Source organism: Anser brachyrhynchus, assembly GCF_964034855.1.
Source record: "Anser brachyrhynchus genome assembly, chromosome: 5".
In the NCBI taxonomy this organism is placed as follows: domain Eukaryota; kingdom Metazoa; phylum Chordata; class Aves; order Anseriformes; family Anatidae; genus Anser; species Anser brachyrhynchus.
Genome location: NC_137699.1, coordinates 31,718,128 through 31,731,172, shown reverse-complemented (window position 1 = coordinate 31,731,172; position 13,045 = coordinate 31,718,128). Strand labels below are relative to the sequence as shown.

General features: G+C 41.8%; 1 protein-coding gene across 5 annotated transcripts in view; it reads left to right on the top strand.

Annotated features, from left to right (window-relative positions):
• The first annotated feature begins 73 nt into the window (after positions 1–73).
• Positions 74–13,045, top strand: part of CAPN3 (calpain 3) — a 32,343-nt gene continuing 19,371 nt past the window's right edge. For all 5 annotated transcript variants that reach the window (XR_013952116.1, XM_080594848.1, XM_080594847.1 and 2 more), the window contains exons 1-6: positions 74–2,485; positions 8,049–8,118; positions 8,988–9,106; positions 9,820–9,953; positions 10,360–10,528; positions 11,193–11,333. Coding sequence is in view for 4 of the 5 variants with exons in the window: in XM_080594848.1 (XP_080450974.1) it covers positions 2,192–2,485; positions 8,049–8,118; positions 8,988–9,106; positions 9,820–9,953; positions 10,360–10,528; positions 11,193–11,333 (927 nt within the window). In the remaining variant the exon portion in view is untranslated. The remainder of the gene's footprint in view (positions 2,486–8,048; positions 8,119–8,987; positions 9,107–9,819; positions 9,954–10,359; positions 10,529–11,192; positions 11,334–13,045) is intronic.

Genomic DNA, 13,045 nt, shown 5'->3' with positions numbered 1-13,045 from the left:
AGGGTGTTTTGATTCCTAATGGACAAAGGGATTTTTTGCTGTTTGTAGCAGACAGTGTATCCATTCTTTTCTATGGCAAATGGTGTTTCTGTAAAGACACTTCTTTTCTTTCACTAGCAACTCCTGTTCATCACAAAAAAGACCAAATCATCTGTCTAGTGTAAGAAAAAATAGAAAAGAAGAAGCTGTTTTTTGAACAGATATAAGCAGAAAATACTCCTGAACATCCGTAAAGAGCAACATTGGGTTAAAAGTGAGACATGCCATTCTGCCATTTCCCCACTCCAAGAACAAATATATATAAGCCACTGCTAATCCTTCACTTGATTCTTCTCAGCAGTCTACAAAGAGTCTGTCAGGTATCACACCTTGTGCTACTATTGTCTTTCCAAAACAGAGCTCTGTGTATGAGACATAACAGATAAATGTTTGTATTGGGCAAAACAGGAGAAGGTGAAAGAAAGAACATATGCATATGTTCCAAAATGAGCATTTTTTCTGAAGTTGTGCAGTGAGAGGCCCTTGCATTTTACTACTTGCATTGCTCTTGAAAAATCCTAGAGTGACACATGGCTATGCAGGACAGCTTGGCAGAGACACGTCAAACATGAGACCTGCAACCCTTGCATCTGAATGTAATGAGGAAGTCATCAATTCTGCAGCTGGACAACCTATCGTGAAGCAATTGCATTCCTATTTCCAGACACAGTCAAATCTGTCCTTTCTGACTGCCCTGTTGGTGCAGGAAGCTTGTAATTCATGATCAAAAGAAAAATGTCATCATTAGAATCAAGAGGATTAATAACTTGTAACTCCTACAGGTTAGTACAGCTTAACTATATTACCTTCTTCAAAAGGTTGCCCTCATGGAGGTTTTAAAAAGGGAACAACGAGCTATAGAAATGGTCTGTTGTACTCGATTTGAAATTAGTAAATTGAGCAAACAGCTGAGAAACAAAAAAAAAAAAACAGTGCTTTGGCATAATACCACAGTATTAGAGCAAAAGGTCAGCGATGCGTACATCAGCCAGACTCCAGATACTAGTTTCACTAGGCAAAAATAACATTGATGTCACTATGTGATTTAAGACTTCACAATCAAAAATAAAAATCAAGGTTTAGGGGGCTTTTCTTGACATACAGAAAATGTCAACTATTTAAAAACTTTTTATAGAGAAGAACAATGGGGTTAAGGAAGAGCAACTTGATTTTCTTTCATAAAAACACTGAATTTATCCCTTACCCCACTCTTGTGTTACAAAATAAATGTGCCAAGTCAGACATCTCTAAGACTAGTATATCCTAACACACACAGAATGGCCCAATTTCCATACTGGCCCCCTTACAAATTTTAGTGCCCCTGTATAAAAAGGTCCTTCTCACATGAGAAGTAGGTATCACCAAGTGAATCTTAGCGCTCACAAGCTGCTCTCTCTGATGTTACCTGGAGGATCCAACTCCCAGCTGGCAGGTGTTGAAATGACCTCAGTAGCATCAAATAAAATTACTGTTTTTGCTATTGGGACTGTGTCTTCAGATAATCATCTCTATAAAATGTTTGTTTTTTTTTTTCTATAGCAAAGGGCAGAAACAACAAGTCAAGTACAACAGTTCCTTAAGGAGTGTCAGGACTAGTTTATTGGCTAGGGAGACCTCATGAGTATGTTCCCAAACCAGTGGGAGTTTCACTGTTTTTTCTCTCTAGCAAAGGAAAAGAGGAGCTGCATGCACCAGGAGTCAGGCTGCACCCAGCTCCTGGCCCCAGCACAAGCTGTGCAGCAGACTGACACCACCACGCTAACCCCCTCCCTATCACTTTCCCTCTCTCTCACTCTTTGCCTGTAGATATTTTTAGATTTCACGGGTTAAAGCTCGCCTCTTCTCAGTGTTTCTATACACAGGGCCAGCGCACACACACATGCGCTAGTACAACTCCAGCACAGGAGTCAGCCTACAAATTACCTTGTGCCACATCAAGGAACAAATTCCAGCTTCTTACAGCAAAATACTGCGGCCCTTCAAGAAGATGCACGATGTGCTCAATCACAAGGAATTTCATCGCTTACAACTTTGACTAGGAGATTTTCAACAGAAAGAAAAAAGGGGGAAGAACAACTTCCTCTTTTCACAAATTTCCTTCTAGTTTTCAAGATCTTGCTTTCTTTCAACACTTGCTCGAAGGCTGATTCCCATGCCGTCCGCCATAAATGCAGCAGTGGCTCAGCAGACAGCTGCTGGGTCAGTTCCCAGCACTACTGTTACCACTACAGCTGAAGGTACAGGTGGGGGCACAGGGGGGATTTATTCTGCCATTATAAGTCGCAACCAGCCCATTATCAAAGTAAAGGAAAAGACCTATGAAGAGCTTCACAAGAAGTGCCTAGAGAAAAACATTCTCTATGAGGATCCTGATTTCCCACCTAATGAGAGTTCCCTCTTCTACAGCCAGAAAATCCCCATCAAGTTTGAATGGAAAAGACCACGCGTAAGTAATACATTTGCTGATAATTTTTTGTTTTCTGTAAATTGTTCACTATGAACATACATTCTTCTTGCAGAAGGAGTTGGGGGGAGAATAAGCTGGAAGTGTATTTGCTTAGAGCTCTCCTGGAAGATAACTAGCTAGGCTCTAGAAGCTCAGCAAGTATACATACTTCGGTATTTATGGCCAAAATACAATAAAAACAAAAAATAGAAGGAAGTATGTAGAAGTATGGAACTTAATTTTATTCCTACATGACCCGCTAGGAATTTTCTCATCTGACAAAAAAATTGTCCTCGTTGTTCTGCAATATACTGCTGGGTTTGCTGAGGCTTAGTGTTTCAACAGTACCTCATTTCACTTACAACTTGTCTTTCATATTCAGTTTTCCTAATCTGTGAAAATAAAAGGACAGACAATATTCCAAAACATGCTTTTATTCAGTTGTTAGTTCTCCACATTGCTTAATAGACTTGGCAAGGTTGGTTAGCTTTTTATCTGCTTGCCAAGAGCATGGGTGTTGCAATCACTATGAGGACAGACTCCTGCTTACAAACCCTCCTTCCTTTTAGTGTCTTGTGGCCATTCCTGAGCCAGCTGCCTTCTTTACCACACATGGAAGAATAATTCTTCAATTTATAACTGATTCCCTATCCTACTGCAGGGCTAGTTTTCCTCTTTCTCTGTCATTCCTGCTGGGCATCTGCTGTTTTCTAGCAAGCCAGCCCTGGGATGTCCCCTTGTCCCCTGCCTGACAAGAATGTGGTTCTGAGGAGCTTCACAGAAGCCACACCTCTCCAACACTGAAATCTGTGCTTCAGGGACAAAGTTAGCAGAGATAGATAATACCAACTACAGGAACATCAGTAAATAGCAAAAGACCAGGCACTCTAGTGGGTGGCTGTTACACAAGGAGAGGCAGGCCACACGTTGCCCTCACAGCAGCATGAGGGACATCTGGGTGCCCTGTGCATCTGCACTGTCACATGGCAGGGTGCAGCTTCACGCCTTCATCACCATCACCGCAGCTGCATCAGCTCCTGGAAATGGGTGTGAATGAGCTAAATGCAGCCGTGATCAGTCATCTTTAAAGGATGGGATTTCCCATATTTCTACAGGGAGGAATGCGGTATGGCAGTATAGTGGATAGGTACCAGCACCCTAGGGCAAACAGTCTACAAGTGTGAATATGAAAATATCAAAATATCAAAAACGCAATGCACCATCACCTTTGACTAATATAAATGAGCGTGTGCAGATCAAGCCTGTTTTTTTAGAAAGGTTCAGACTTCAGGACCTCTATCCCAAAGGTATTTCTTTAGGCCAGTTATTAACAATGAAGTTTTCTCATCCATACTTACTATTCACATAGCTACAACACATCTGAGACTGTATAAAACTCAAAATACAATCTAATTACCAAAACCAAAGCTATCTTTGTTTTTGCAACACAAGAGTCAGGCAAATGATGTATCCGTGACACCAGTCACAGGTTGGAGCAGATGCAGGGGCTCCAGAGAGTAGGGGTCATGGCCTGCTGAGTGCTGGCATGCTATGGGTCACAGAACCAGTCGGTCCTGACCCTAACGTGGGTGGCTACCCTGCTTGGGGCCCACTGGGCCTTGGTGGTTGAGATGCCTGTGCCTTCTGTTGCAAATGTATTTCTTTTAAAGCTACCCTGTAATTCAGGACAATGCTGTACCCAGCAGGTCCCCAAAGAGGGAAGAGCTGCATGTGATGCTTGCTTCTTTTACAATGGACCCATACCATGACTGCAAAATGAAATTTCTCTTGAGACCTGATGCAAGTGACCTATATATGTAGATCTCAGATTGACACAAGACTTTGCTTTATTGGACTTTGAAACTGAAGAATATATCACTGGCAGCAGGGCATGTCTGATAATATTCCACACAGGAATAGACATGACAGGCATATTAAAGAACATCATAGACTCAAAACATTACATGTTTTATAATACCATAAAGATATGGATAAGTTTTGTTCTTATCAAATTGTAATGGCATTTTTTTTGGCAAAGAAAGTGGCTAGTTTATAAACTGTGGTCTCGTAAAGTGGTAACTTGAAATTGAAGTTCACATTGAATTTGAGAACATATTCTAAAAGAAAACAAAATACCAGACCGTTCAGAAAGTCCCGAGAGAATATCCTAATACTAGCTTCACTCTAAATCCTTTTCCTATAGTGTATTGCATATGTCACTTACTCCCAGAAATAGCAAATAAACAAGTGGTCCATGTGATATAAGATTTTGTTTGAAACAGAGAGCTGGGAAAGAAGTGACCTGTTCCTGACTGCCTCTGGCTTTCTCTGTCACCTTAGCCATGCCATGCAACCAATTTATATCCAACTTCTTTCCCCCCAAAAAAAATAATGTAGGAGAATGATAATATCCATGAAAGAGTGATGCTGGTAGTAAATGAGCATTATTTTCCATGACACAAATCCACATGGGATTGTTGAATGAAAGTTTCTCCAGAATTTCCAAGTATTTTTCAAGGAATCACAGTCAGTCTAAAGGGCGCTTATCTGCCATTCACAAACACCGTAACCAAGCACTGGTAGCAGTGATGTTCCTCAGCTGAACAGCATGGCTGAGCTGAGGTCTCAGCATTACGTACTAACACAAGGAACGCCTGCTGCTGTTTCTGGGATTTCGGCAGGACCCCACAGCAGGGACAAGATCCCCCTGGAGCTACCCCCTGCTATCCTGCATCTGACCCTGCTGGCTCTTCCCTTCACAGTTGGGGCTCCCCAAGGGCCAGCTCCTCTGCCACCGCCTCCCAAAGTGATTGGGCACGGAGGTCACAAGGAGCGTCACCGTCAAAAGGACGGCTGCCACACAGGGCAGCTATGAAGCCTGCTGCGGGGGTGGCAAAGAGGCCTCTGTAATTCTATACTGTGATGGCCATGCCACCACCTGAATGTGAAGAGAGGACCTCGCAAGCACAGCTTGGGCAAAAGCCAAGCAACAGCTATGGCAGCCTTGTCCTGCTGCGCTGCAGGCCCCGTGCACGGAGGGAATCGGCCCTCCAGCCGAAAGCAACCAGAGGAGGCTTCAGTGCCTCATCTGACCAGGCTGCTGAGGTGCACAGTATGGTTTATCAGCTGGTGGTGGTGACAAGGGCATCTGGAAGAGTTTGTTTAATGTTACATTGAACTAGGTCACAGGGAAGCATAGGTTTCCTGTCATAAAATTAGATTGCTAACAGCTCCTAGGTAGATGTCCTGCTTTCCTCTGGAAATTTCACATTAGCTCTGGGAGATGAGGACACTGCTACCACAAAACAAGGACAGTGTTTATTACCAGCAAGGCAGGACTTTCAGCTGAGGGGAATCCAACTCTGGAACTCTACAACCAGTTTGATGTCTGACAAGGGTGGGCTCTGCCTTGAAGCCTGAAGTGCAGCCATGTCATGGCAAACAAGGTCTGGACCATAAGGGGCCAAGGGAAAAGCAGCAGCCCATGAACTCTTTGGCCAAGAAGATTCTTCCTCTGCTTGATGGGATGGGTTTAGGGAATTTACTTAGAAAACTATAGTCTATTACAAGCATTTTTTAAAGGAATAAATGCCTTTTACTGCAACAGTATAACCTGACTGCAGGACTTTTCCTGACAGAGAACAAAAGCTAAGGAAAATGTAACAGAAGTCAGATGCCATTTTCAGTTGCATGCTGCCTTTGTGTTTTCCATTGCTCTCTTCCAACTAGCACATAAGTACTCTGTCCAGAAAACAGCATGCACTATGGATGGTTTTTCCTTTAGTTCTGTGTCTGTTGCTGCAACGCTCACTCTGGCTCTTTGTAATGAAACTACAATACAAACTGAATCAACACAACAAATATAAAAGGTCCATTGGACAGTACCCAAGGCAGTCTGAGTCACACTGATCAAAGGAGACTCTTTCTAGATGAATTATGGCATCAGTGAGGTGCATCCTATTGGAATTCTCTCTGGTAACTTGACCTCAGAGATGAGGAGCAACCTGTTGCTCAGCCAGGAAGACTGGAAGATCACATGAATTAACTGCATCTTAAACACCAGGTTGTCTTGCTCTGCTGACTGTTTCTCATCAGCCTTGGAAGATGTTGAAACCTTTCCCTGCAACCTTGGCTGTACTCAGCACAACTAGCACAGCCGGAGATGAAGCAGAGTAATACAATATTGAAAGCATATCCACAGTGTACTAAATGCATCTAGCCACTGTGAAAAAAAATGCAAGAAAAGCATTTTGGTCATGCCTAAAATCAGTCCATATGGCAAATGTATGATTCCCTCCATTGTATTCCTTTACAGATCATCCTCCAAAGCAAATGAGCTCAAGATGTAGTAAATTGCACTGAGTAGCAATTAATCATCAATGTATATTTAATATTTGGAAACAATTAAGCATCATCTAACTACTTTAATCTAAAATACAGCATGCTGAATTCCAGAGCTGGTTATTTTAGTAGTAGCAGGGTCAGGACGTAAACGCAGCAATGGTGGAGGGAAAAAAATCCCAAAGCCTGATATCTCACAGCTAGTTTTCAAGACAGCACCATGACAATGTGAGGAAGCTAGTGGGTGGAGAACAGCATGAAGTTATCTCAAACAGCTGCCTTGACAGAACTGGACCTCAGAACAGCTGACTGAGGCTTGAAATAACAGGACAATCCCTCCATTCCCTTCCACAGGGAGAGTAAGGCTGCAGGGAGCCGGAAGAGATGGTCTCTATCTGGCTCTATGACTAATCCAAATAGTTACATCAAAGCAACCCTGCTGAACACTGCAATGGAGCAAAAAGTGGGTCAAAGCCAAGTGAAACTATTAGACCTGAAACATGAGTCTGGGAAAATCCAGGGCTACCCTGATGACATGGGAAAATGCTTCAGTACACAGAGGTAGCCACCTGTACAGTCAATTTTTCCACTCACACAAGCAATTATCAGTTGTATTCTCATTCTCCTTCCCACTCCAACCCTGTGATCTTCCAGCAAAATGGGTTCTTGGACTATGTCTTCTTCCCCATTTGCAGCTATTCAGGAAACTAGTCCTCAGATTGCAATATCTTTCTTTTCTTACCCTCGCAAGAGATGGTCCAAAAGTTAGGTGTCTTCCTTTTCTTCCCAAAACCAAGCATTTGAATGTGAGGGATGGGATAAAGCAGAGACATTAGAGATAGATTGTTTTTATTTCCCCCTGTAGGACAGATTATACCTACCACTTTCCTTGCCTTTCCAAACCCTGTGGGGGTTTTCATCCCATTTGGAAACCAACGATGTAGTGAATATGGAAAAGATTCTGTGCAAACACTGCAATAGTCCCACCTCCATTTGCTGGTGCTTCCTACATAGTTCTTCCCTCTGCTGCCTGAAACCTGGAATATTCAGATTCCAAAATATTTCATTAGTGAAGCTCTACAGATGAAACTCTGAAAGAGATTTTCATATCCACAAACTGTCTTACAGAAAAACCATTATCCTAAAACAGCCTTTATTTCTGTGGAAAACAGGCATCCCAATGCATGCTTTTTCTTCTCAAAAATCTGCTTATATTTTACAGGAAATCTGTGAGAATCCACGATTTATTATTGGTGGAGCTAACAGAACAGATATCTGCCAAGGAGAATTAGGTATGAAATTGTTACTTCTTCCCTGCACTTTTTAGTCTGCATCAGAGTTTAGCTCTCACTTAATTTACTTTTGCTTCCAAGGTGACATTTTAAATTCTCTCAGTATAATACTACACATGTACTAATTCTTTCTCTATAGCAAAATGGTGATATCTGCCTACTACCAGTCTAGGGAAGAACTTTGACCAAACAACTCTGCTTTTCATCAACTAATATCATGACTGTGTTACAAAGCACCACCTGGCAAAACTTGGTCTTTCTCTCAAGCATAGAGGATGAACAAAATAAGTCAAGATAAGAGATAAGGAGCTACTTGACTTGGATTAAAATCTCATCAGCTACCATTGTATTGTTTCAGATATTTAGTCTTGTTATTTTCAAACAGGAGCTTCTGGAGGTCTTCAGCTAAGTGTGTCTTGTAGTCAAGGGCAACCCCTATACTGAAGAACTTAAGCTCAGAAGCCCAGAAATACTTTGATATATAAAGCCACTACTTATGTACAAGTGACACCTCTGCAACTGTCATCCATATGGCGCTTACCTGCGCTGCTTTGGAAAGTCATTCCCCTCTCAGCTTTTCCATGTCTTTCACGGTTTTATAACAAATCACATGACTGTCTTCCTAATATGTATTAATCTTTCCATTCTATTTAACAGGTGTATGTAGCCAATAGTGCCAATGAGCACTTCCACGGCATAAATAAATAAGTGCTCAAGTACTGCAAAACACATTGAGAACAGCCCTTTACTGAAAGGCCATGGCATGCTGTACTAAGAATTAATTTATCACTTTGCAGTATCTCAGCTTTTCCCTCTGATTCTAGCTGCTCTGTCCCTTAATTTTGTCTGCTGCTTCCTCTTGTTTACAGGTGACTGCTGGTTCCTGGCTGCCATTGCTTGTCTGACACTGAATAAAAAACTGCTCTGCAGAGTTATACCTCATGACCAGTCCTTTATACAAAACTATGCTGGCATCTTTCACTTTCAGGTGAGTCCCTTCATCTAGCAGTAAGCAGATGTAATTATATTCAAAGCTCAGCTCTTAGCACCCTGTTCCCTCCCTTTCCTTTCCCCACTCTGTGGAAGTATGAGCAAGAGCAGAGAAGGAATAAGGATCAAATTCCCTCACCCTAAACTCTTCAAACAGGGCAGTCACAGAAGGGCAATTAGGGAGCATTAACCCACCAACGAAGCATGTGCAGATCAGCAAGGCCTGTGTGTAAGGGAAAGCAACAGGTGCTTGGTCCTGCCTCGCTGCTCGGATGCAGTGCTACAGCCAACACAAAGACATTGGTTGGCAAGAGCAACTATTTTTAGACCCACAAGCAGCTGGTCTCTGTCAAAAACAAGTTCTTGAAGAACTGATTTTTTTTTTTCCAGAAAAGAATGGCTGCTCTGCGTATTCCCCATGGTTCTCTTAAGAGACTCCCTTAAGATGGATGCATTGCCCTAGGTACTTCAGTATGGCTGCCTCCCTCCCCATGTCATTGCTTTTTGGTCCTGTACTGCAGGACCTGGCAGTACAGCTTCACCCCAGCCACAGGCCTTTCCCCATGCTTGTCCAAAATCCAGGTGGCTGCAGGAGCACCAGGTAAATCTGAAGGACTTGAGATTCAGCATAAACCAGAGCAGCTTTTCAGCCAGGTTTCCCCCTCTCTGCACAGAATGAACCCAGAGGTTTTTCTGTTTGCCTTCATTCAGTTTTGGCGCTATGGAGACTGGGTGGACGTTGTCATCGATGACTGCCTACCCACATACAACAACCAGCTGGTCTTCACCAAGTCCTCCCAGCGCAATGAGTTCTGGAGCGCTCTCCTGGAAAAGGCTTATGCAAAGTAAGAACCACCTGCTGCACCATGCCACACTCCCTGTGGTTGGGGAGGTGGTTAAACTCATGTACAGGACTTGTCAAATACACGTAGAGAAGCTCTGCATATACCACTGCCTTTTTGCATAGAGTCTAGTGGATCAGAATTAGGGATGGGGTAAAGCACATTTTCAGGGTATTCATTCAGAAGCCTACATTTTACTTTCAACATCTTTTTTATTTGCAGGTGGCATTTTTTAAAACTATAAATTTAAGGGTTAGCAAACAGATTCATTTAGTATATGTATATATATATTTATACATACACACAGTAGATAAATATATTACATATAAGAGAAAAAATATATAGTATATACATGTACATATCTTTATCTATGTAAAAGAGACTCTTGCTATTCTTTTCTCATTCCAAGACTCCACGGGTCCTACGAAGCTTTGAAAGGAGGCAACACCACAGAGGCCATGGAGGACTTCACAGGAGGAGTGACAGAGTTCTATGAGATAAAGGATGCTCCTAAAGATATCTATAAAATCATGAAACATGCCATTGCCAGAGGATCCCTCATGGCCAGCTCCATTGATGTGAGTCCATATAAACTTTACAGATAAGCCTTAAGATATGCAAAAATCTCCATTTGTAATCAAATATATACCAACTTTTGGAACAGCTTGGTTTAGTCCACATAAGCAAACATCCATTTGTAGGAGATAGGGCAGCCTGCACTAAACACTTATCATTAGAGAATGGAAAGTTCCAAAAGGTAAGTGAACAGAAGCAGAAGAGGGAGGTCAGGAGAAGGGGTCCAGCCAACAAAACCATCACCCCCCCCTCAGTGCCTTCACCTCAAGTAAAAAGAGGTTAGTAGAGGGGTGCTGCAACTTGATTGAGATGCAAATCTTCATGTCAAAGATGCTCAAAGTGTCCAAATGCTTAGGAAGTTAATCCCTTGATTCCCAACATAGCCTTAGATCGTCTATATTCACTGTGGTTAATTTAGAAGTGAAAGTAAAAAACCACTAGTTTCAATAACTAGTGTGACATAGCAATAAAAGCATGAGAACAACCAGTGATACCAACCACTGTAGATGAGTATGGACCATCTTGAAGAGATAAGAGAAGAAAAGCTATCTAGGCTTTTTTTAAAAAACGAACAAACAAAAAACACTCCTCTTTCTTGTATTATTTCTCTTTGCTCTCCCTGCCTCCTCTTTCCACGCTGAACTTTTCTCCTATTCTCTGTCTCAGGATAACTTAGGCTTTTCCTACGGATCAGCTCCTCGAAGCGACATTGGCGAACTGATTGCTCGAATGGTGAAGAATCTAGAAAATGCACAGATGTCTCACCCCACTGTGGACTACCAGGGGACAGATGAAAGGCCAGCCTGGGTTTGTACATTTCTAGAAGTAGTTAATTTCACAGGACTTTTATTTACAGAACAGTTAGAGAAACATATCACTTACAATTTTAAATCCTTATTTCACTTCACTGAATTATCCCAACAGTAAAGATCTGTTCTTTTGAATGCTATTTGACATACATGTTTAAGGACTTCAGTCCTTCCAAGTGTATCCATCACTGATACACCTATCTAGAGGGCTTTGCTGATACTGATGCAAAGGGCTGCTGACTTCTGGTACAGGCTTCCAATTTTCAGAGCTTACTTGTACAGTAGAAATGAAAGCAGATTCACATAAAATACGTCTAAGTTCCACATTTGTTATTAAGTTTAGTAACAGGAAACGATTAATGCATTTTAGCAAGTCCCTCACTTATGGAGGATGTAAAGAGTGAGAGAATTAAAATATTAGGATGGAACAAGTTCCCAGACTGCGTGGGGTTTTTTGAGAAAGAAATTAGTAGCAAGCTCTGTATAGCTCTCACTCCAGGCACAAAAGGTCTTGGTGAATTTACTTTGAAACAAAGAACTATGGAACACTGCCCACAAATGGAGGGGAGTCTGCTCGTGGGGTGGACTTGGAGTGAGTGAACACTCAGAGATAGGTGGAGAGCTCCTATTAGATTACTGCCTTTACGATCCTAATTTTAAAAGCACAACAAGGAAAAGGAAAAAACATGTCTAGTTTGGTGTGTGTTATGAAAAAAATTCATATGCTCAAGTTGCTGTGTATCTAGAAAAATAAAAGGAGGGCTATTAAAAACATTAGATAAAAACCCCATATCTTAACTTAAAACTTAAAAGCTTCCAAATCTGTAAATGAACACATTACTGTCCCCTTCTCTCTACCAGACAGTTGTCATACCTTGCCTTTTAGGGAGCTGTGTTTTAGTGACAGAAATTACTTCTCTCACTTTACCGAGAAGAGAAAAAAACACCAAAAAAGCATACTACATTTCTAAAACTTTTGATTATGCAAACTCTTCTGCATTTGCAGCAGAAGTAGCCATTTTTTCCGCTTTAGTCATCCATATTTAGTCTTCCTGAAAGACTGAAATGGTGTAACTCTTTGGGAAAGCCCAGTTCTTTTGCACGCATGACTGTCCAAATCACCCATGTTCTGAGGGGAATTTCCCCCTTGGTCACTGTCTAGTGATGGAACGTTACGAAACTCTTTCTATAGTTGCTGTGCCAGCAACTGTTTTGCTGCTGGTTGTTACACTCCTGAGCCATCACTAGAAAATATCATGGCTCTTGATGGAAAGAGGCAGACAATGCAGACCTCAGAAGCACTCCAGAGAAGTGGATCAGGGTTCCAGCAACAGAAAATAATGTTCTTAAATAGAAAAGAGTGAAAGGGGTTCTGCTAAGTAATGAAAGTGACAACATGAGAAGAAATTAAGAAAAATGGAAATAGATAGGAGGTAATAGATGGGAAGAGTATAGAATCTAGAGCAAGATAAAGAAACAAGAGCAGAAAGGAAATAATGGAAAATAACTGTGACAGCCAAGAAGTATTTGGATGAGATTCCTCCCTGCGCAACCTGAGAATGTAACTGTGTGACCTTACTAATTCTCCATTTCCAGCCCTGACTTTCTTATGTCCTCAGATGCATCAAAAAACAGATGGAAGAGTTACTGGCAGGGCCTCACAGTCATTTCTCTGTGAGGGAATGAAGGAAGGGAAGTTTCACACATGGT